The sequence below is a fragment of the Mus musculus genome, chromosome 19 (genome assembly GCF_000001635.26).
Source record: "Mus musculus strain C57BL/6J chromosome 19, GRCm38.p6 C57BL/6J".
NCBI lineage: Eukaryota > Metazoa > Chordata > Mammalia > Rodentia > Muridae > Mus > Mus musculus.
The window spans coordinates 57063477-57086040 of NC_000085.6; the positions used below are offsets into that span (position 1 = coordinate 57063477).

A 22564-nucleotide genomic window follows, 5' to 3' on the forward strand; every position below is an offset into this window, starting at 1 on the left:
AGACAGAGGCCAAGAGACCCACACTGGACAATGGCTTCAGTTCCTGCAGATCTGTCCCTGCTACTGTTTCTTACCAGCAGTGCAGGACTGGATTAGGAGCAGGCCACTTTTACTCTCTTGTCCCCCTTACAAGTGTGCTGCTGTCATATGGTCCTGGCTTGTGTATAAAGTAATCCTTGCAAGCATCGTAATCAATTCTTCTGTCCCTTGGTACATATATGCTTTTCAAGTACAGATGAGGTCCAAGCCATGCCCAAGCCACCCATGAATCCAGCCAAACAATACTTACTTCTGCAGATGGAGTTGGAGACAAAGTCCTTGGAGACTGGAAGAAGAAGAGAATTTTAAGTCAGTGCATCGGTTAACTTCCTGCCAGTTTTGAGGATGGTAAAAACATCACTGTAAACACACAAGTCACCTTTGACAGCTGGGTAACTCAGGGGACAGGAGGCTGATGGGGAATTCTAGCAAGGTTCCCAGGAGACTCAGGGATATCCCTACCCAAGAAGCATGACTTTAATGACTGTATTGTTGGACTGGTTGGAACTCCTTCCCTTCCATATCTGACTGTGTTTATGATATAACTGTGTGTTAAACAGCTAAGGAAATGCAGAAGTTTGCTAATTCAGAACCGCAGAAATTACTGTAAGATAGTTTGGTAGGACTGTGATGACCCTCACATCACCTACCTCCACTGTCTGTTGTTTTTGGGTTGACTTCTGTTATCAATAGGTGAAGTGCTTTCACCCCAGGAACTTGGCACTAGCATCTCCGCTGCCGCCAGTGCTTTTTAGACAGCTTCAGAGCTCACTCAACTCTAGTGAAGTCTGGGTTCAAACTCCCTTCACACCTCATGATCTCCATTCACACTTTCCACTGTTGCAATAACTTCCTGCCATCCCTCTGTTCACAGTTTCCATCATCACACTAACTTCCTGTGATTCCCAGTTCAGACTTTCCTACACACCTCCTGTGAACCCCCTGTTCACACTTTCCTTCACACCTCCCATCACCTCTCATTTACACTTTCCTTCCTACCTCTTATGACCCCCTGTTCACACTTTCCTTCACACCTCCTGTGACCCCCATTCACACTTTACTTCACATCTTCTATGACCCCTCATTCATACTTTCCTTCACACCACCCATGAGTCCCCATTCACACTTTCCTTCCCACCTCCCATGACACCCCACCCCCATTTACACTTTCCTTTCCACCTCCTATGACCCCCTGTTCACACTTTCCTTCACACCTCTCATGACCTCCCATTCACACTTCCCCTTGCTACCCTAACTTCCCTAACATTTCAGTGCATATCTGCTTCTTTGCTGACTGGCTCCAGCTTGACTGTCTACAACCACGTGTTCCCAGTGACAAGAGTCGAGTGAGTTTTGTAGTGAGTGAAATGTTTACAATTGAATCCAAAAGGCCTTTAACTAGCACTATAAAGAGGATTTCAGAGGGAGCACCTCTTGCTTTTAGGATTTGTCCTCTCCTATGTTATTAGTAAGCTGACAGACTACCTTACTCACCAAGCTTCCTTATGGTCCTCAGGAGCTATAGCCTATCGCTAGGGCTCAAAGCTTTGATGGGTAAGGATGGCCTTCCTAGAGAGAAGAAGCTAGGCATGACCTTGCCAATGGTTAGCTTGATCCATCCACTCATATACTTTCCAAATATGCCAATAATTATATCAAATTTTAAGTTTACTTTAAAGTATTATGTGTGTGTCTCTGTGTATACATGCATGCGTGTATGTGTGTGTGTGTGTGACTTGTGTCTATACATGTGTGCATGAATGTTGTGTATGACTTGTGTGTATACATACATGTATGTGTTTGAGTATCTGAGTGTATACATGCATGCATGCGCATGACTTGTGTGTACACATGCATGTGTGTGAGTGTCTGAGTATATACATGCATGTGTGTGACTTGTGTGTATATACATGCGTGCATATGTGAGTGTGTGTACATGCATGAATGTGTGTATGACTTGTGTGTATACATGTGTGCATGTGTGTGTACATGCATGCATGTGAGTATGTAAGTGTATACACCCATGCAAGTGCGTATGAGTAGGCCAGAGGTCAATGTCAAGCGTCTCTTTCAATTAATTTATTTTTTTGAGACCGTTCTTGATAGACCTGCAGCTCACTAGGTCACACTTGCTGGACAGCAGACCCCAGGAATCCTTCTGTTTCCACCACCCAGCACCAACATGGCAGGAACATGCTGCCAAACTGGGAACTGTGTTCTGGGAATTGACCTTAGTCTTCAGGTTTTGTGACAAGCACTTCACCGGCTGAGCTACCTCCCCATCCCTTCCGTGTCTTTAAAATAACTCATGGTTCTACAAAATAAGTGTCATAACTGATAGAAGTAGTAATAGAATAGCTTGTAGTGTTTATTTGGTGACAAGATACATGCATTCAAAGGAAGTTTATTAATGTATCTAATTTCTGTCCCAAAGGGGCATCCTCTATGAACAAAGAAAGCCACAGGCCACGACTACGCTGGCACATACCAGTGGACTGTGAGAAGAGGTGGGATGTTAGCATTTTTGTTGGATGTCAGATATTGGTCTAATCTAATGATCTCATTCCTTATAGACAAACTGGCACATTTACTTTCCAAGTCCTGAGTTAGTAGGTAGGTGGCGCAGTCAGATTTTAAGTGACCTAAACTTCATTTCCAAGCCAAATTTCTGCTTGATATTTTGCTACTCCAGAGGAAGGTACTGGAAGAATACAAAACAATAACACACAACAATAATAATAGACACACACACACACCACCCAAGAAAGTACACACAGCACACATGCACCTTTAAAACCACGAAAAGCCAACATTTCCCTTTTGCATATATGTCTTGAACTTTAAAAAAGACACCTGAGCAATGACTCGAAGGCCAGTCTTTATGTACTTTGTTCAGAAAGTTACCCTGACCTCTGAAATTCTGAAATCCAGTGGTAGCTAACAGCCCAGGACAATTAACCGTCTGTAGATGCAGTGCAGCAAGCAAACCACCAGATGGCACTATGGGAAAAATGCAAGTCCCTTGCCAGACTGGGGACCTTAATGCAGGCTGTGTTCTAGAATAAAACCCAGATTGGGAATCAGCAAGAAGAGGAATAATTATAAATACACAAAATTGCTATAAAACAATAAATACTAGTGTGCATAACTGGGAACAAATCAAAGCCAGCATCACATTTTCATGCCTTTTGAGGGAGCGGTGTTGAGACAGGATTTTCCAAGCTCCTGCTGTATCCCAAAGTCTAGCATGACATATGTGCCTCAAGTGTTTGGTTCGTCTTATGCAAGTCTAGGCACCGTGGGATGCTACAGTCTACAATCTTCTCTGGCCTTGGCTGGAGGGCCCAGTTAAGTCCACTACTTGATAATATTTCTCTGAATGGAGTCCAATCAGGTTACAGATGACTCCAACTTAAATAATGAATAAGACAGAAAGGGCGTGCAGTGAGAAAGCATGGTCTGTCAGTCTCCAGGGTCAAGCTGTAATAACAATGAAAATAAATAAAGGGGCTGGGTGTATGGCACACACCTCTAATCCCAGCAGGCATATCCCCATGAGTTCGAGGCCAGCCTGGTCTACAAAGCCAGTTATAGGACAACAAAAGCACACAGAGAAACCTCGCCTTGAAAACCCAACCAACCAACCAAACAAACAAAATGGTAAGTGAGAAAATTAGAATAAATTGAAGGAGCTGAGGGAAACAGCGTATGGTCAGGGTGCGAGGTGGCAGTAGGTAACCTCTAACCCTAGGAGCTAGCACAGGGGAGAGAGCCCTCTAGGCTGAGAAACTCTGGCCCAGCAGAGGGTCAGGCCTGCACACTGAGCTGTAGTGAGCCGTAGACAGGGCCACAGCAGGGGCCACAGCCACACTGAGCATGTGCAAGTTTGCCCCTCCTCACTGAGCATGTGCAAGTTTGCCCCTCCTCACTGAGCATGTGCAAGTCTGCCCCTCCTCGTTGCTCTTCAGTTTCTTGAATCCATATAAGCATCTCCAAGGAGCTGATTGTCATTACCCTATTTTCCCGATGAAGGGACTGGGATCACGGTGACTGTCACATGACAATCGAAACCAGCATGTGCTAACACCTTCGGTTGAAACCCAGTAATCCATTCAAGGAACCCCAGCTATCTGCTCAGCCATACCGCCTTCCCCTCCATTCATCCTCCATTAACATGTCAGAAACTGAAGCTGCTTAAATTTAAGGGTGAGGTCTTACATCTCATGATCCCTAGAAATGTACTTCCAAGTTATCTGAAGTCCAAGATACCCTATGTATGACCTCCTTCCCTTAACAACCTGCCCCCAACACACACACACACACGCACGCACGCACGCACGCACGCACGCACACGCATGCAACCTCAGGCCCAAACGGCTAATTTCTTACCTCTCTGTACCCTCGTTTAGGAGGTCATGGGATAGGTTCTGAGTCCCTCACATCACCAGGTACAGAGCCCTTCAGAGTGTCGGCAAAGTCTGACATAGCTTAGTCCCAAACAGTGGTTCTTATTAGAGGTGAGTGAAACGGGACACTGGATGGCCATATTGTTTGCAATCCCTGGGAATCCATTACCTCTCCAAGGCTCTGTCTCTCCTGCTTGTCCTCATAGCCTGATGTGTAGAAAGGCTCATAGGTAATGAGATCTGGACGCTCGATGTCATAGATCGCCTTGACCTTGGGGATGGCTGCTAAATCCTTGTAATCCAGGATTTCATTGTCTACTTTTGCCTGGCAGAGTTAAACAGCGAGAAAAGTTAATCCTCTATTTCAGTTTGTCGAGAAATTATCCTCAGTGCCATTTACGGCCTTGCTTAAAATGGGATTCTTAAACCAAGCCAAACGCCTTGCTGCGTGATGTCACATCCTTTAGGAAGGATCAATGCCCCTATTAATCAACGCGTCTATTAATCACGCTTAAAAATAAAATATCATCAATGGCTTAGAATGGGCGTGTATAGAATTTAGTGAATAAAGAAATATTTCAACCTTCAGAATAGTTTCTCAACACAGAGAAAAAACTCAAAGAGATGGTCAATAAATCTTTTCAGATAGCTAAATATAAGTACTGTATATTGAATAAACTAAATATGTAAATATCTTTGTGGCAGAATTTAATAACATCAGCAGCAGCATTATAAAATGGGCAGTTAATCCCCCAAATATCTGCACACATGTTAGGTGCAACAAGCTTTTAAGCTCTATCTATACCATGTGACTGCACCTTTGGGATCTTCTAACAGGATCCCAGGGGATCAGCTTCCTTTCTTGGCTTCTCCATCCGATGGTTCTAATCCCAGACCCACCTGCTCCCCCAAGTGTCCCTTCTGGAAGTGATACTTACATAGATAGTATGGCCTGGTGAACCAGGGATGCTGGAGCCTGGTCTAGAATAGATACTTTCAGAGGAGGTCCTGGTGGGCTGCAAAATAAACAGCGAGTGGCCTGTCAGACTTCTGAACAGCCCAGGCACCCAAGCCTCATGGAAAACTCAACCAGCTAAGAAAGGAGAGACCCGTGAGCATGGCGTAGGACAGGAGGTATACCCTTGAAGGAAAGGGCCTGAAATGTCCAGGTGGCTTTCATGGCCCTTTCACTTCCTTGTCGCTTACAGAACCTTGGGCTTGAAACTAGAGCATATCTTGAAGCTGTGCGTTTCAGTCCAGCTCCATGTCAGCCCAGTGTCCCAGCTCCAGTCACCAGCTCTAGTCTTCAGAACCACAGCAGAGCACACCCTGGGCTTTCCTTGCCTCTCACGGGCTTCCTGCTCACCTCTGCCCTCCTTCTGTCCTCTTGGCACCATGGGGATTATTTCAAGAGAGAAACCTTTGTGGAACCTGGTTCCTTGTCACAGTGCTGATTTTGCCTCGGTGGCCAATTTAGTGTGAAATCACAGCTGCTGGGGCCTCAGTATCAGGTCCCAGTCTCCTTCTTCCTTGTCATTTATCACCTGCCCTCTCAAGAGCAGGCCTTGTGTCCCTGCCTCCAGCCTTTTATCCTGGCTGATTCACAGCCTGACTCGCTCTTTCCACCAACTTTCCTTGGTTGGTTCCTTTTCTTCCTCCAACCTTGAACTCACCCCCTCAGAGGCCTCCCACTTCTTCCTCAGCCCACAGACCATTCCCCTTGCTGTTGTCTCTCATCGTCAACCCTAATTTTTCCTTCGTGAATTAACTCCTAATGAGAAGTTGGTTGATTTCCTCACATTGCCCTGGATCCCCCTTTATTAGAGAAACAGTGCGCAGAGATATAAATACTTGGAAGAAGAAACAAGCTATCCTTTAATGGTAAGTGTATACTCAGGTTTATTACATGGGTTGAGTGTAATCAGAGTCCCTGTGGTGGGTGTATGTGTGTGTGTGTGTGGCGGGGGTGATGAGCCTCTGGAAAGATGGAAGAGGCTGGGTATGGGGCAGGAAGAGGAGGTACAAAGCAGGATCAATGGCTTTTTATCTCTGGTTGGCATGTTCTGGAACATTCTATAAAGAAAGCAAAGCCCTCATGAAAGTCTTCCTCTTGTCTATGTACTACTTCCTGGGGAGTAACACCTATAAAGCTAAACTAGGAACAGGCCCCTTTCCTCTCTGATACAGTCGACTTCAGTTCAGTGCCTCGAATAGGACAGAAAGAGCCCACAAGAACTTGGACTCAGGGCACTGAGTAGCTCATGTCTGAAGCAGGGACCACAAAGACAACCGGGCCAGCTCAGGGCAGCAGTGGTTGGACTCACTATGAAAGGCAGGGCCTGCCAGAGGCTGTAAGCTGCTAGTCTCTGGTTGTCTGGGACTTCTGAAATAGCTGAGTAGAGGTGGCAGGAGAAATCACAGCACAGCCAGGAGGAGGTATGTCTGACTGGACAAGCTGAGTTTTCTCCCCAACACCTGGTATGAACCCGTGCATTCCTCTAATTGTGACTAGACTGACAGGTCACCAGGAACAATGAATTTCACTGAGAAATATCCTGAATTTCCTAACATTGCCCAAATATGTCTGGTTTCAAGTTCCATTTCCTAGCCCAAATACAGACATGGCACAAGCAAAATACGGGCTCCTAAAAAAAAAAAAAAGATGTTGCCCCTCATAAGGGTCGAACAAAGCAACACACACATGAATGTGTACGTGTGTGTGTGTGTATGGCGCTAATGCACATGCAAATGTGTTTTTAGGATGTATGTGTGTATGTGTGTATGTGTGTATGTGTGTGTGTGAGCATGTATGTGTGAAGGGATAATACACATGCAAATGTGTTTGCATGTGTGTATATGTGTGTGTATGTATGTGTGTGACACATGTATGTGTTCATATGAAGGCCAGAGGACAACCTCAGGCATCATCTACAGGAATGTTGTCAGCCTCCTTTGAGATGGGGTCTCTTCATTGGTCGGGAGGTCACATGACTTCCCATCCTTACCTCCTTTACACTGGACAAAATACAGCTACACGTAACATATGGAGGTTAAAGTCTGCTTCTGGAATCAAGTCGCTCTTTTAAATCCTGGCGACACAAGTCTTTCTTTTTTAAAAACTTTGCTCTTCAACTTTTCAACTTGGGTGACCTAGGAAGGCAGAACTCCGGACAATTACGTCTCCAGGGCTGAGTGAGAGCGGAGGCAGACAGCTCCAGGCGCTTGGCCAGGCATATGTAGGTGGTCAATATTTCCCAGACGTTGCGCCTGGTCTCTGATCCTAAGGGGCGGAGTTACCTGTGTTCCATACCTACTGAGAATATTCTCTTCACGTGTGAGATGCATAGACAGGGCTATCTGGCACTGGCTGCAGCTACAGAACTTAAAAAGTCAAATGTGTCCCGGCTTGTCGGAAGACCTGTCACAGTTATGGGTGCTTTCCTGCCTGCAGCTGTCAGTGCCCTCTTCCTTGAGGACCCTGTGGAGGGACTCCGATCCCTTCATACACAGTGACTTTTACCCGTGGCTCATCCCTAGCATTTAACACCATGTGCTGTCTGCCAAATGGTTCTGGGTTTGCTGTCCCATGGACTCTGCTCAAGGCTTGAAGGACACTGTTTTTTGCCATTGTAGACTGGTTCACCTCATGGCAATTATTTTCCTTTATGATGGTAAAATTATTTTTTAAAGCTGAACAATCATCTTTGGAGGTTTTATCCTAAATGTTAAGAACTTATTTTATCATTTTATTTGATTGTATTGAATCTTATTGGTCCTGGAATTGAAGTAACAGCTCGTGCACACTAGGCAAGTGCTCTGCTTCCAAACCCTCGCCTATCTTATATTTTGAGAAGGAGCCTAAGTTGCCCAGGCTGGCCTTGCATGTATAATTCTTGAAGAGACTCTAGCCAGCTCACAAACATGGCTCTGGCAAGCCTTGCCCTCTGCCTTGCTAAAAATCACCAGATTACATTCCTAAAGTGATCCACCACAGTCTATACTCCCTTATTTAGCCACTTCCTCCGTTTGAGGCTGACCAGGGAGGTTCAGCTATCAAAGTATTGAAGCCCAGCAAAAGCTCCCTTAGGCTGCCCTAATTAACACACTCTATTAAAATTAAACAGTCCATCCTAATGTGGGGCTTCCTGGTTATCTTTTATAAATTGCCATTTGCCTATGGGCCATGTCAGTTTCCTCTCTATCCAGAGGCAGACATTTGTCCTCCAGGATAAATATCCCTGCCCCCTCTCCTATTCTTCTACCTCCTGTCTTTGTCTTTTATTCCCTGCATCTTTGTCCCTCTGGGTCAAATAAATCTCCTCTGTGCTGAGAACTCGGTCTTGGGGACCCCGAGCTGATACTTTTCCTCTCAAAAATCCTGCCTCAGCCTCCAGAAATTGACATTCAATTAGAAACATCTAGTATTTGTTATAAATCATCATCTTATTATTAAAACAAACACCACAAAAAATATATATATAAACCAAAAACCAAACCAAAGCCATCCTATTTTTCCAGCTATGTTTTTTCCCCCCTAATGGCTACAAGGTTCGGCACTGTGACCAAGACGGTGCCTGACAGGCCCAGTTCTCCAGTATGTAGCACACTACCACCCGAATCAAAACTCACTTCAACCTGGAAGCCCTCATTTCCTGAGCGCTGTCTCTTCAAAAGCCCTTATTATTACCTCCAGTGTCCCTCACTGGATGGTGTCTAAATCCTAGAGGTGACCCACATTGTGCATGTTTAGCCTACATTACTCACTTCAACTCAGATGCCCGTGTCCCCTGGCAACCTGGCATGAACTGGATTCATTAACTCACTGGTCAGCAGTTTTTGTTACTAGTTTGCCTTCCAAGTGTTTAGATGGGGAAAGAAAAACCACTCTCTTGTCTATATTATACATATATAATATACATGGAGGTGACTTCAAATTCTAGCCCAAAGACCGCCCACCTCCCTCCTCTACTCAGAAAAGGAAACTGCTAGATGTAGCAGCTGCTGAAAGAAAACACATTTGTTTCACTTCCTTTAAACACTTTGTATCCACCCAGCACAAACCCAACAGCTTACAAGCGGAGTCAGAAAGACAAAGCTGACTTTTCTTAGGCTACAACTCAGGTGGGGTGGGTAGGAAGAGCACGGGTAGATAAAGGGCTGTGTATGGCTGTGGTCTCTTGAAGTGTTTTTCTGAGGAGATTGGACAAATAGTTTAATCTTTGACAGCAGGAAGGAGCGTCCTTCTCAGGGACCCCAGTTGCACAGAACCGTCCTCACTTAGTCCTTCACCTCACTCTGCCCTTCAGGAAGGACTTTCCTCTGCGTTTGATTCCCTCAGCAGGTTTCCCACCCTCACTTTTGATTTCAGAAAGGTGCTGTTGTTTTGTTTTGTAAATGAAGAGAGACCTCCCTGGTATACCAAAAACTCACTTCAAATGACCAGGTGAGCAAAAGGTTGTGTCATCATTGCTCAGCAGCAGGATGCTGAAAATGCTATCTATCTATGGGTTTTGTTCCCAGTAAACCTTTGAAAAGCTTTCTAACTGCCTATCACTCGATCCCTTTGTTTATCGGTGCAACCATAGCAGAGCTACAGTATCGTAAGTAGGAGTAAAGTGAAAGAAGTTTCGGTGTTTCTGCTCCAATTTACCACAAGCTTTATATTTAAGGCATTAAGCACTTAGCAGAACTCTGGATTTGTAAGTGGAGAAATGACATCACCAGTTATTTACCTTAGGAGAGAGCTGGAAAGCTCTTTGCTGCCCCACTCCCAGCCCCCTTCAGCAGTCACATGGATGCAAAGGCTCCCTCCATCTAAAGCCATGCTCTAAGAAGGGGAGAGAAACTACAGGGTGATGGGTAACCAGATCAAAGATCTTAGGAGCACCTAGTAGGGCTACTGGCAGAAGGTGGCACTGCTGGGGTGACAGTACCTGCCTGGGGTTTTTGTTGGAGTTCATCAGACAGGGTGGCGACAGAAGCTGCAGAAGAAGGAATCCTTTTAGAATCTATCTGTACACACTGCATAGAAGGAAGAGGTGAAACGAACTCCTTCAGGGAAACCATTAGTGCTTGGGGAAGATGAAGAAAGAACCCCTAGGTACACACACCTGCCAACCAGAGACTATTTCAGGAGCACCATCAACCTTTGTTAAGGTTGAGGGTCTGGCTGTCTCTGTGGGACTGTCTGCTGAGCAAACACCAGCAACAAGGCAGGAAATACTGCAGTGACATTAATGAGATCGCAAGCCATGTGTACTGGCTAGTTTTGTGTCAACTTGACACAGCTGAAGTTATCACAGAGAAAGGAGCTTCAGTTGAGGAAATGCCTCCATGAGATCCAACTGTAAGGCATTTTCTCAATTAGTGATCAAGGGGGAAAGGCTCCGTGTGGGTGGGACCATCTCTGGGCTGGTAGTCTTGGGTTCTATAGGAGAGCAGGCTGAGCAAGCCAGGAGAGGCAAGCTAGTAAAGAACATCCCTCCATGGCCTCTGCATCAGCTCCTGCTTCCTGACCTGCTTGAGTTCCAGTCCTGACTTCCTTTGGTGATGAACAGCAGTATGGAAGTGCAAGCCAAATAAACCCTTTCCTCCCCAACTTGCTTCTTGGTCATGATATTTGTTCAGGAATAGAAACCCTGACTAAGACACCATGTGGCTTCCTTGTTCTACACACACACACAAAACACACACACAAACACACACACACAGAGCCTTGGATAGCCACCTCCTTGGGAAAATACACATGGGGTTCTGTTTGGTCTGTCATAGATTTGCAAGACATGCAGGTGAATGAATGGGTTCCAGAAGGAAACTGCCTGGTGCCCATTTGGTCAATTCATGACTTTGCTTTCAATGAACAGCAGCAGGAGAACTTTTTTTTTTTTTTTTAATAAATGCAAGTGGGGCTGGAGAGATGGCTCAGCGGTTAAGAGCACTGACTACTCTTCCAGAGGTCCTGAGTTCAATTCCCAGAAACCACATGATGGCTCACAACCATCTGTAATGGGATCCGATGCCCTCTTCTGGTATGTCTGAAGACAGCGACAGTGTACTCATATACATAAAATAAATAGATCTTAAAAAATAAATTGAATGCAGGTGACCCATGCCAGGCTATTCCACACTTGGCCATGAGAATGCTGTGTGCTCCGGTTATCATGAGTCAGCAATGCTTAACATTTGGCCTACGTGCAAATGTCTCTGCTGCTCCCACGGGGCTAATTCCTTCAAGTAATTGATCAGAGCGTGTTTCCCTTAAGCATGGTTTCAATTTTTAACTTTTACCTGTAATTCAGAGGGATGGAAGGAGTGACTCTAAATATAAATTTTAAAAATGATTTTTGTTTTAGAAGGTGGCTGTTCTGCAGCAAAAACCAGGTCTTATTTCTGGGGTGTGGAGTCCCAACTGTCCCCAGAGGGAAGGAGCAGATGTACCTAACACCACAGCTGCTTCGTGTACACGGTGCAAAGGGCTGCTGTGCCGGTGAAAGGGGCTTAAAGGCTCTGAGTGGCTGGAGCTTTTGGCGGCTCCCAGGTTTCTGAAAGATGCTGGTGAGCAACCCTCATCGCTTGTCACCACTGAAGGAAACCTTGACAAACATCATGCTTTCTCTGCTGGGTCCCTAAGCTGTTTACAACTTTCTGAGTGGAGCTAATGGTGACTTCATTGATTTTTTTTTTTTTTTAATGGCTGAATAATGGGAATCAGATGTCCCTTTAGAACAAGGCGAGAGGAGGAGATGTTATTAAATACAGGTCCCCAGCTCCATCTCTCTGCTCCAAATTTCTTAAACTAAAGGGGACAGAGTACCCTGCCCCACAAATTAGAAACAAGTTAAACTCCATATTTGATATATTGCTTTTCCTCAATTCAGGAAAAAGGCATCAGTTGACTAAAGCATCAATGAGGGAGGTGGATAGTGCTAGTGAAGAATGTACTAGGATTGAAAGGGAAGCTTGCTCTAAGCAGGCCCATTGGCAGCAGGGACAACCTTCAGCTATTCTTGCAGTTTCAGGAAACTTCCCTTCTGTTGTCTCTTGGAGCTTTGCACTTGGGTCGAACTTTAAAAATAGAATAAAGATCCTATGCTAACCAGGCTGGTGACCAGGCAGGTACCACGGGGCAGGGCCTGAGGCTTGGAGTTGAAGAGCTCAAGCCTGCAGTGCCTTGCTCTTCACAGGCTCTGCAAGCCTGTGGTCTGCTGTCAGCCTCAGGTCACAGACAAAACCTCAGCGGCTATTCTCTAAAGGGTCCCTTCCACCTTCAGCTTCTCTAACGTGATGGTTTAGTAAAAATGGAAGCCCCCAAGACTGTCATCCTCAGTGAGGGTCTGGAAGGCTCAGGATGGAGGTGGAGGCACACAGATTAAACAGGTGCTGGCTTGCAGCAGAGATTTGGAAAGCGTTTCATCCGGGCCCACGGGAGTCGCTTGCGAAAAGTTGCCTGTGGTTTCGCAGGTGCTCAGAGTCTCCCCCTGCTCCTGTTGCAGGCAGCAGTTAACACCCTGGTAGCCCTTGGTTTCTCTGTCACTGTCCACTTGAGCACAGTGGGGAGAAGATGGCTAATATGCTCACAGCAACCTGGGTTTCAATACCAGTTCCTCTCTCACCGAGGGGGAGACTGGGGAAGGTACCTAGGTGTATTGGAGGAGAGGCGTGTCAGCATTCTCCTGTAAGGTCTTATGAGACCAAGTCTCATAGGAATTCTTTGGAAATTCTGCAGGACTTGGCTGGCTTCCCCTTCTCTTCCTCCCCCCTCACTGTGGGCACTGTTGCCGTTAGCTCCCAGCTTCCAGGTGCCCTTCCAGATGCCCAGCTCTCCCCACCTTCACATTTCAATCTTATCTGTCCTCAAATTTACAGGCTGCTTCTATCCTAGAACTGCCCCTAGGGAACTCCTTATCTGACATCCCCAAGACCGTGATCCACACGACCCACCTCTGCATCGAATTCCGAGTCTATTTCACCGTGTGTCCTTTCTGTTTTCTTTTCTTTTTTCTTTTTTTTTTTAAAAAGGGCATCAGATGGTTGTGAGCCACCATGTGGCTGCTGGGATTTGAACTCAGGACCTCTGGAAGAGCAGTCACTGTGCTCTTAACCGCTGAGCCATCTCTCCAGCACCCATGTGTCTTTGCTAACCCTACAAAGCTAGATACACAGCTTCCAGCCCAGCACTGTATTGAGTGTGTGGAAAATATTTGTTCAGTGAACAAATGTAAAGGCACAAGATCAAACAGCAGCTTCGGCGTGCTAGCTTTAATCAAAACATCAGTCCAGCCATTGCTCAGAAGGCAAGCATCCATCAGAGAAGAAAACCAACCAAGTGGGGGGTGTGAGGATCACTTGTGGGGTGAGGAAAGCCGCTACCTTCTACAGGAGCTGAGAAAGTTAGAAGATAAAAGCAGCCTAGGGAGGGGTCGGGGAGGGAGATCAGGGGAAGCAATGGAAGCCTGGGCCTAGGACAGCCGCTTTAAGCCACACAGCGCCAACCTGCAGAGCTGGGGACCGTCCTGTGCGACGAATCAGACTTTTGGGGTAAAAGAAATCGGATGAAGAGCGCGGGATGTTTGGTGGCTGCCATGAAACATGAGAGAAAGGAAGAATGAATTTTAAAATAGCCTCATTCAGAAATACTATGAAGAATACATAAAAGGACTGAAGGAAAATGGTAACTAGCATTAAGTAAATAGCAACTGACGGACATGTGTGCAGCTTCAGGGGTCAATCTGGGGCCCTATGAAGTGAATATCAACTGGTCTCCAAATCACAGCATATTTATCTACTATATTCTTATCTATATCCTGACCCCCTCACTGAGTCCTTTGCAATTATTTTGACACTGTTGTGCTTATGGCACAAGGACAAGATGCCCCAGGAGGGACCCAAAGACCATCATTACAAACGCCCTGTGAGTGAGTTCTTAAATATCAAGAACATGGCTCACTCTGGCATTGCTCAGAGTCTTCAAACATTTTCATTTTGCTATGGAAACTGCTCTAATTTGACATGTGATTAAAAGGCCAGGAAATCTTGGCTCAAGAAGTGTGCGTAGACACACCCTTCAGGCACTCCAGATTAATTCCTCTGTTGAAAATGTACCCCACTCTAAGCCTCACCAGCATCAGCCTATACCCCAACTCTGGGCCGGAGCCACTTCCCTCAGGTGAGGCCAGCCCCTTCCTATGGATGATGGTGACTTCGAGCCAGCCTGCCTCCCAGGGAGGGCATCACGGAGAGAAAAGCACTGCAATTTTCTGCAAAGCTTACGGAAGGGACAAAACAAAGGAAGACCATTCCTCTTGGCCAGAGCCAGTGAAATCTTTTATTCATTTTTTTCCATAAGCTTCCCTAGAGAGTTCCGTGGAGATGTGTTCAAGGGTTTGCTTTGTTTTCTGATCATTTTAGGGAGAGGCTCTGCAAACTGCAGCTATCCTTACAGAGAAAATATGCCTGGCCCATTCCGTCTGGCCTCATTAACATTCCTCTCCATTCCGCACAAAGACTTCATCAGGGATGAAGTTTTTTGAAAAAGGGGGGGTGGGGGATGCGGGATTCTTTCGAAAACAAAAGCCACCCTGTAGAGGTGGGATGGATGGATGCCTGGCTCCTTGGGTGGTTTTTGGGCAGGAGCCCCAGTGCAGTTTTATATCCCTGGAACAAAGTGTCCACAGGCACCAGTGCCAACGCTCTGGGAAGGTAGCCTGTTGCTTGAATACCCGTGCTTCCTCCAAATTCCAAGCTCAGTCTACCTGGTGGATGAATGGACTTAGGGGGCCATTAGTTATTAGCTGTGTGTGCGTGTGTGTGTGCGTGTGTGTGTGTGTGTGTGTGTGTGTATACTGAAGCTGCATGTCAGAAGCAGGGAAAACCGTTCCGATATCGGCAGGCACATCCCTCTGCTTTCCCCTGGCCCTCAATTATTCCGAGATTTTCTCTTTCCTCTACGTAAAGCCTGCCGCTAATAACAAAATACAAAGTAAAGGCTCCCGTGCATGCATGTATGCCAGTGATGAGAGTCAAAAGGAGATAAGAAAACAGGGCCTACAAGTCCAGAGGGGGCAGCGAAGGGACCTGAAAAATCCACTAACTGTTCCTTTGATGGGCGCCGCCTAAGGGTAGGCCCAGGGGGTTCATGAGTCTTGAGTCCAGCTCAAAAATAAATCTAAACCATTCTTTCCTTGGGACAGCAAGAAGATTAAAGTCAGACTCCATTTTCCTTCCCCTGGGACTCTTAACAGAGGGGCTGGGATCAAGCCTGATTATCACTGTGAGGAAAAGTCAGCCCTGCGTGAAAATCTGGACCAAGGCCAGGCTCTAGGTTAGAGTCTGGGCTTTACAACTCCGGAAGTGGAACTCTGCCCTCTAGGACGGCTCTGAGGACTGACCAATCATAGAGCTGATGGCAGCATTATCCTTGCCATAAGCATAAGGTTTTATGCCTGAGTGACTTGTATCCTTTGGAGCTAGAGGCTGCTCTTTTGAATTTGGATTTCAGAAATGAGCAAAACACACCAGAGCTAAGCAATAGTTACAGAGTCTGGGGCAAAACAGTGCATGGTGGTTTAAGCCAAGAGGGTTACCATGGCTACTTGATGAATCATTTTCCCCTAGCTGTACGACTTTTGGGTACTTTCCTAAGTCACTGACTGCCAAGATAAGGCCAACAGAGTCCAACACAAGCTTAAGAACAACAATAGAACATATTTATGGTGGGAGGGAACCCTCTTAGTTGGCCATTTGGACTTTGGCCTCAGGTTTTCTATAAAGGAAAAAAAAAAAAAAAAAAAAAAAAAAAAAAAGAGCCCATGAGAAGCACTTCCCCAAAGCCCAGGAACTAGTGAGCACACAGTGGTGACCTCCAGAGCATCCCATTCTGACCCCTTCCTTACCCGCAGCTTCTCCTCTGTCTTAGTGGACTGCTTACAGTCGGGATGCCACACGGTAGAACCTGGAAAGACAGAATGAACTGTGGGAATAGAGGAAATGGAAAGAAGGCACAGTCCTGTTAAGCAGACTTTCCACAGACCCCTCCCTCCCCAGCACAGGGTCCCACATGTGACCTCTGACCGTGAAGTCAACTCTACCCTTTGAGTGAGTTCTGAACTTGCTGTACACAGGGCACAATGGAGGGCCACAGAATGGAGTCTGAGAGCAGCCTCACACAAGAGATGTTTCCCTTTTAATAGGGTTACATTGTCTTTCTTTTTAAAACATAAATCATTGTTCTTTAAAAAGTAACACCTGAGACCTGAGTCCTTACTACTGGTTCTACTTGATCTTAGAATTAAAGCCATGTTTACATAAGTAACCATCAAAACACCCAAGCCACTTAATGAAGAGAAGTAGAGTCAAACTCAATGGCCCAGGTCCAGGTGTAAAACCTACTGAAGCTTTCATTTTTTTTTTTTTTTTAGGATTATTTATTTTATTTTATATATGTGAGTACACTGTCGCTGTCTTCAGACACACCAGAAGAGGGCATCCGATTCTTTTGCAGATGATTGTAAGCCACTATGTGGTTGCTAGGAATCGAACTTGGGACCTCTGGAAGAGCAAATAGTGCTCTTAACCACTGAGGCGCCTCTCACCCCTCATTCTTCTATTTCTATAGTTGCCCACACTTAGAGGAGAAATCAGATCAACTGGCAACGTTGTTAAACTTAGTTTATAAATCTTTCAACTTTTTAATTAAGTAACAGGAACAAAATCCTTTGGCTTCAATGAGTCAAGTAATGACCGAGGTGGATTTTCTGTTCCTGCTTCTAAGATCTCCCTTTCTCAGACTTCGAAGAACCTTCATGGGTGACACAGGTATCAAAGAATTAAAAAGCTGGAAGTCTCTCTTATGCTCTTACTCTCCTACTCTCACCCTCTCTGTCCCTTCTTCTCTTCCCTATTCCCCTCTCCCCTCTCTCTCTACATGTTCCTGGCTGGCCTCTCCTCTCCCCTCTCTACTCTGTCCACTCCCCTTCCCCCTCCCCCAACCTGTCCCCTGTCCCCTCTCCCTCTCTCTGCCTTTCTCTATCTCTACTCCATCCTCAATTCCCCTCCCCATGCCCTAAATAAACTCTGTTCCATTTTTTAAAAAAGCTTAAAGTCCTTATCTTGAAACTTCAGCCCCTGTGCTATGATTGTGTAAGACTGGATGCATACATAACAGGTATCATATACATGTACGACCACAGGAAAGGATGATATGTCAATTCTGTGTCCACACATGTATTTCTTCAGACATGGAGGGTCTGAAGAACACAGATCACTTGGAAAGACTCAAACTAGTGAAATTACTGGCTCGTTAGTGACTGGCACCTCAGAGTCTCAGAAGCCACACCAGTCTTTGTATCTGTACAGCATCTTCTCAACTTTGACTCCCAAGCAGCAACCTCTGTATACCAGAAGTCGCCAAATTAACTCATGAATAATATTTTCTGCTGAGCTAAAATACTATCAAAGACAAGGAAATATATTCTACAGCAGAATAATATTTCAATCTCTATCGAATAATCATTTCTACTTCGCATCATTGACACAGAAGAGGAGGAGAAGGGGGGGTGGGGAGAAGAAGGAGAAAGGGGGTAGGTCAAACAAAAACCAGACAGACATGCAGGTCCCTTCAATATTAACATCGGCTCACACTCTAACTATAAAGCACAGGAAATCTCTAAATGTGGATATGGAGAACCAAAGGGTCATGGGCAGGTCAGGAGAAGCATTCTCTGGGAGGTTCTACTAAGCAGAAGGCACCAGACAGGACACAGTCCACACTCAATGTCAGCATTGTTCTCCAAAGGTCAAACACACTGGGAATGTGACCTGTGACCCCAGAGAGCATCAGATGCTGAGGGAAACGAAGCTTATTCTCGAAGGTGTGCCAAGAGAGCAGGTAGCAGTAACCCAGCTCCACTCCAGAGAAAACTTAGAAGCGCCCTGGGGGTCTGAATGCAGCTCATTTGGGAGGTTGGTATATTTGTGCACAGCTGGAACCCCTTTCTGTTTAGCATCTGGACCCAGAGAGAGCACACTGTAGCCTGTGTTTCTCCGTTCCTAGCAGACACAGGCTTCCATGTACTTGGGAGCCTGTAATTGGTGCATTAATACTTAAAACCAGGCCTGGAGGGGCTGGTGAGATGGCTCAGTGGGTAAGAGCACCCGACTGCTCTTCCAAAGGTCCGGAGTTCAAGTCCCAGCAACCACATGGTGGCTCACAACCATCCGTAATGAGATCTGACTCCCTCTTCTGGAATGTCTGAAGACAGCTACAGTGTACTTACATATAATAAATAAATAAATCTTTAAAAAAAAAAAAACAAACCAGGCCTGGAGATGCATACAGACCTAACCAGGCTTTCTGAAAAAAATAAATACAAATAAATAAAGTGCAAAGTGGCACCTGCCCATCACCAATGCAGATGTGCCACCAATCTGTGGGAAGATGTGTCCTGTGAAGCCTCCAGAGACCACAGATGTGGCACCCGTGGCTTGCCATCCCGCGGCCCTTCAACACTCAGTGCTGTGTTTGCCACAGCTTTTCAGGCTAGACCTGAAAAGGCACCGACTGGACTGGCATTTTCTAGACTCGTGCGAATTTTTAAAGGCGAGAGAAGTCACGCCTGTGTTTTAACGTTTGACATTCATGTCTAGAGACACTTCTCTGTTGTACAAAAACAAAACCGAGAAAGCAAAGCAAAGTACTCATTAAAGTCACAAGTGGCGTTGTGTGTAAAACAGAGTGAGGAGATGACTCGCTGAGGCGACCAAGACCCCGTAATTACCAAGCCAAGCGAGCAATGGCTCTCTCTTACAGCTTGAGCTAATTGCACTGATAAACCCTCGTCTAATTAATGACTCTTCCAGCTATAAATAGCAGAATGCTTACAATCACGGTGCTATCTGACTGGAAGAGAATCTGTGCTTATGGCTTCTCCAAGATGCTTTGGAATATTCTAGAAGGGACCAGAGCCTGTTGCAGTTTTACCTGGGAGACATTCCTCAAGAGTATTATTTTTAATTTTAAAAAGTTGCCACCACAAGCCCCTCCCTCTCAAAGGGATGTGGGTGGGTCCCTTTTCATTCCCCATCTCACCACATCCTCTTCGTGGGTGCAACAATGTCTGTGACATTATTCTTCAAAACCCAGTCGCCAGCAGACTTGGACTTGACAGGCCTTCCTCGAGGGCCCATGAGAGGAGAAAAGGCAGAGTAGCCCTCCCCCACAAAAGCAACACTTCTGGAAATGGCTAAAATACTTTCTCTCTCCTTTGATCTTTTGTTTCCCCAATCATACTCCTGGGAAGAGTTGGAGAAACAACTGCTGACCCTCACCGGTCGCTCACATCCACAGGGTCAGAAGCCAGTCTTTCTAAGCAGCACTGTGAACTTACTCAGTAACAGGCCCTGGGGCTCACTCACTGCGGTGTGCCAATTGCTCGTCTGATTAATGCTCAGTGATGAGGTAGCTCTAGCACATGCCCGATGGATTTAGTAACTGCTCAGCTAACAAGATCCCTTCTCTATAATATGCAGCCCAGCCAACACGGTGAGGTCGTCGCTCTCAAGCAGGGCGGACCCAGGCTGCTCTTCAGTCCGTCTTACCTTGCAGATACATTTCTTCCCCTTCTGTGAACATCTGATTGCATCTGCTGCATCGTGCGCAGCTGGGATGATAATGCTTGTCGCCTGCCTACAAAAGACAAAAACAGAAGACACCAAGCTCAGTCTATTAAATGGCTCCGACCCCCATGTTTGGACTTGAAGGCTTGGAAGAGAAGATTCTGAGGAAGAAAAAGTAATTGTCAGGTTGGCCAGACTCCCCACTCTGTTGGCCCAAATGGTAAAATGTTGGCCTCACCGGGCCTGAAAGGGGCTCTCAGGGCAGCTCATCCCCAGAATGACGGTGGCCTTGTCTCTTCAGGTTTCTGGCACCTAATCCTTCTTGATCTAGGTTTTTTTGAAGGGTTGTCGGTCATACAACTCAAACATGAGAGACATCCACTGTGTCTTCCCAAAGCTCCACCTTACGACTAACATAGTAGTTTATAGTGGAGGTTAAAGCTGGGTAGTATTAACCCACTAAAAACCAGTGGCACTGGGATGGGAAGAATGCCCAGTTAACAAGCACCTGGCATCCAATGGCCAGGGAAGGTACCATGGAGGTGGAGACACATGGATCCCTGGGGCTCATGTGCCACCGGCCTAGCCTGCTTGGCAAGTTCAGGGCCAAGCTACAAAAGCTACCTCAAAAAGCCAAGTGTATGGATCTGAACATGACCTCAAGGCTCCAGATACATGCACACATGTGCATGGGCACACACACATGTGCATGGGTACACACACATGTGCATGGACACACAAATATGTGCACAAGCACACACATGTGTATAAGCACACACACATGTGCACGGGTACACACACATGTGCACAGGTACACACACATGTGCATGGGCACACAAATATGTGCACACATACACACACATATGAACTTGCACCTGCGCGCACACGCGCACACACACAATTTAACCTTGGCTAAGTTCTCAGAAAATAATCAGCTGTATCCAGCTTGTACCAAGGACTGAAAGTCCTTTTAAAAAACATCATTTACTGCCTTTGTGGTAAAACTGAGATTCTCTTTTATGCTGCTTACATCCATACTTTAACAGGGTCTTATTGTCAGAGATCTCAGAGAAGGCATTTTCTGAGGAGGCTCTACAGAATTCTCTAGCATTTTACAAACCTAAATATGACAGATGTCATCACAGCAGGGGCTGGGCAAAGTGCCACTGGACACAAGGACAATTCTCTAGACAGGTGTCAGGTTCTATTAGTGTCATGGTCTAAAAGCAAGCCTGACCAAAACAGGATCCTTCATTCACAGCAAAGACTCTACCTCAGAATAATCAAATATGCTCGGAGAAAGCATTTCTCTTCAACTAACCTGATGTTCAGTGGGCAGTGGCGCGCCTGAGAAAGAGTTGGCTTCTTCCTGCTGCGGACCACTGTGAAACCTCACCAGGAACTCAGAGGCTTGGTCTGATTCCTGTCTCACATCCTCCTGTAGAAGCTTCAGGCCAATCAGCAGCCACAGAGCAAGGTCACGGTGGAAGGCCACCCAAGATGCTCAACCAGAAAAGGCTACTAGAGATATTTTAAATGGAAACAACACCATGGTACTTTTCAGTGACATCTGCCCAAAAGGTCTCAGAACTGGTGGACATGTAGTCTATAAGATATTTCTTATTACTTTAAAAACCTCAGTTTTCTTTGGAGAAGAGAATGGGACAGGGTTGCAAGTGGAAAGAGAAGGTTTATGAACACAAAGCAACTTTTGCCCTTGACATATACAAAATAAGGTATGAGAAGAAGGAAGAAGAAAGCTTTGACTCAGTTTCTAAGCCAGGCTGGCTTTGCTGGACGACTACCCAGAGGTTCAAGTTAGTTTGAGCAATCTCTGGGTCCTCCCAGAAGCAAAGGACTAATGAGACCTTAGCAGGAATCTGCTGTCATCTGTGGTAAAAGGCACAGCTCTCAATGAGCTATGGCCACAGAGAAACTTCTCCAGGTGGATATGGTTGATTTGCCTTAGCTTGTACAGAAATGCTAGAAACATTCTAACTAGGCACAGGATTAAGACTAAAATACTGATGTTTATTAATACCACCTGTCCAAGTCAGGGTTTCTATTCCTGGACAAAACATCATGACCAAGACGAATTGGTACCAGCATAGTGGGGTATTCCTGTGACAACCTGACCATGTTTTGGGGGAGGACTGTGGAAGGACTTTGGAACTTTAGGCTAGAAGATCCATTCGGTGTTAAGAGCTCTGTGGGATGTTATTGTGTAGGAGCTTGGAAGATAATGTTGAGAACAGTGCAGAAGATGGAGGCCTGGCTTGTGAAATTTAAGAGAAAAGATTAAAGACTCTTATCAGGGCCATTGCTGTTTTGATTGTGAAGATTCTGTGGTTCTGGTTAGCTGGGGCTGAAGAATCAGCTGAGATTAACAAGATACCAGAACTACTAAAGTGAAACTTTTGCATTACTGGGACTATTGATGCTGATTAGCTGGAGCTAAGCAATTAGCGGTGATTAAGAAGAGACCAGCATCATTGAGGTGACATCTT

General features: G+C 45.9%; 1 protein-coding gene across 41 annotated transcripts in view; it reads right to left on the reverse strand.

The window, feature by feature from the left end:
• Ablim1 (actin-binding LIM protein 1) overlaps positions 1-22564 on the reverse strand; it is a 282612-nt gene that overhangs the window by 30744 nt on the left and 229304 nt on the right. For 25 of the 41 annotated variants that reach the window (NM_001362445.1, NM_001362446.1, NM_001290813.2 and 22 more), the window contains 5 exons: positions 20040-20127; positions 16337-16395; positions 5384-5461; positions 4615-4770; positions 290-325 (listed from right to left, as the gene is read on the reverse strand). In NM_001362445.1, the coding sequence (NP_001349374.1) occupies positions 290-325; positions 4615-4770; positions 5384-5461; positions 16337-16395; positions 20040-20127 (417 nt within the window). Of the gene's footprint in view, positions 1-289; positions 326-4614; positions 4771-5383; positions 5462-10378; positions 10427-13937; positions 14022-16336; positions 16396-20039; positions 20128-22564 lie in introns of all 41 variants that reach the window. The other 16 variants (XM_017318175.2, XM_006527028.4, XM_017318172.2 and 13 more) reach the window with 2 other exon arrangements.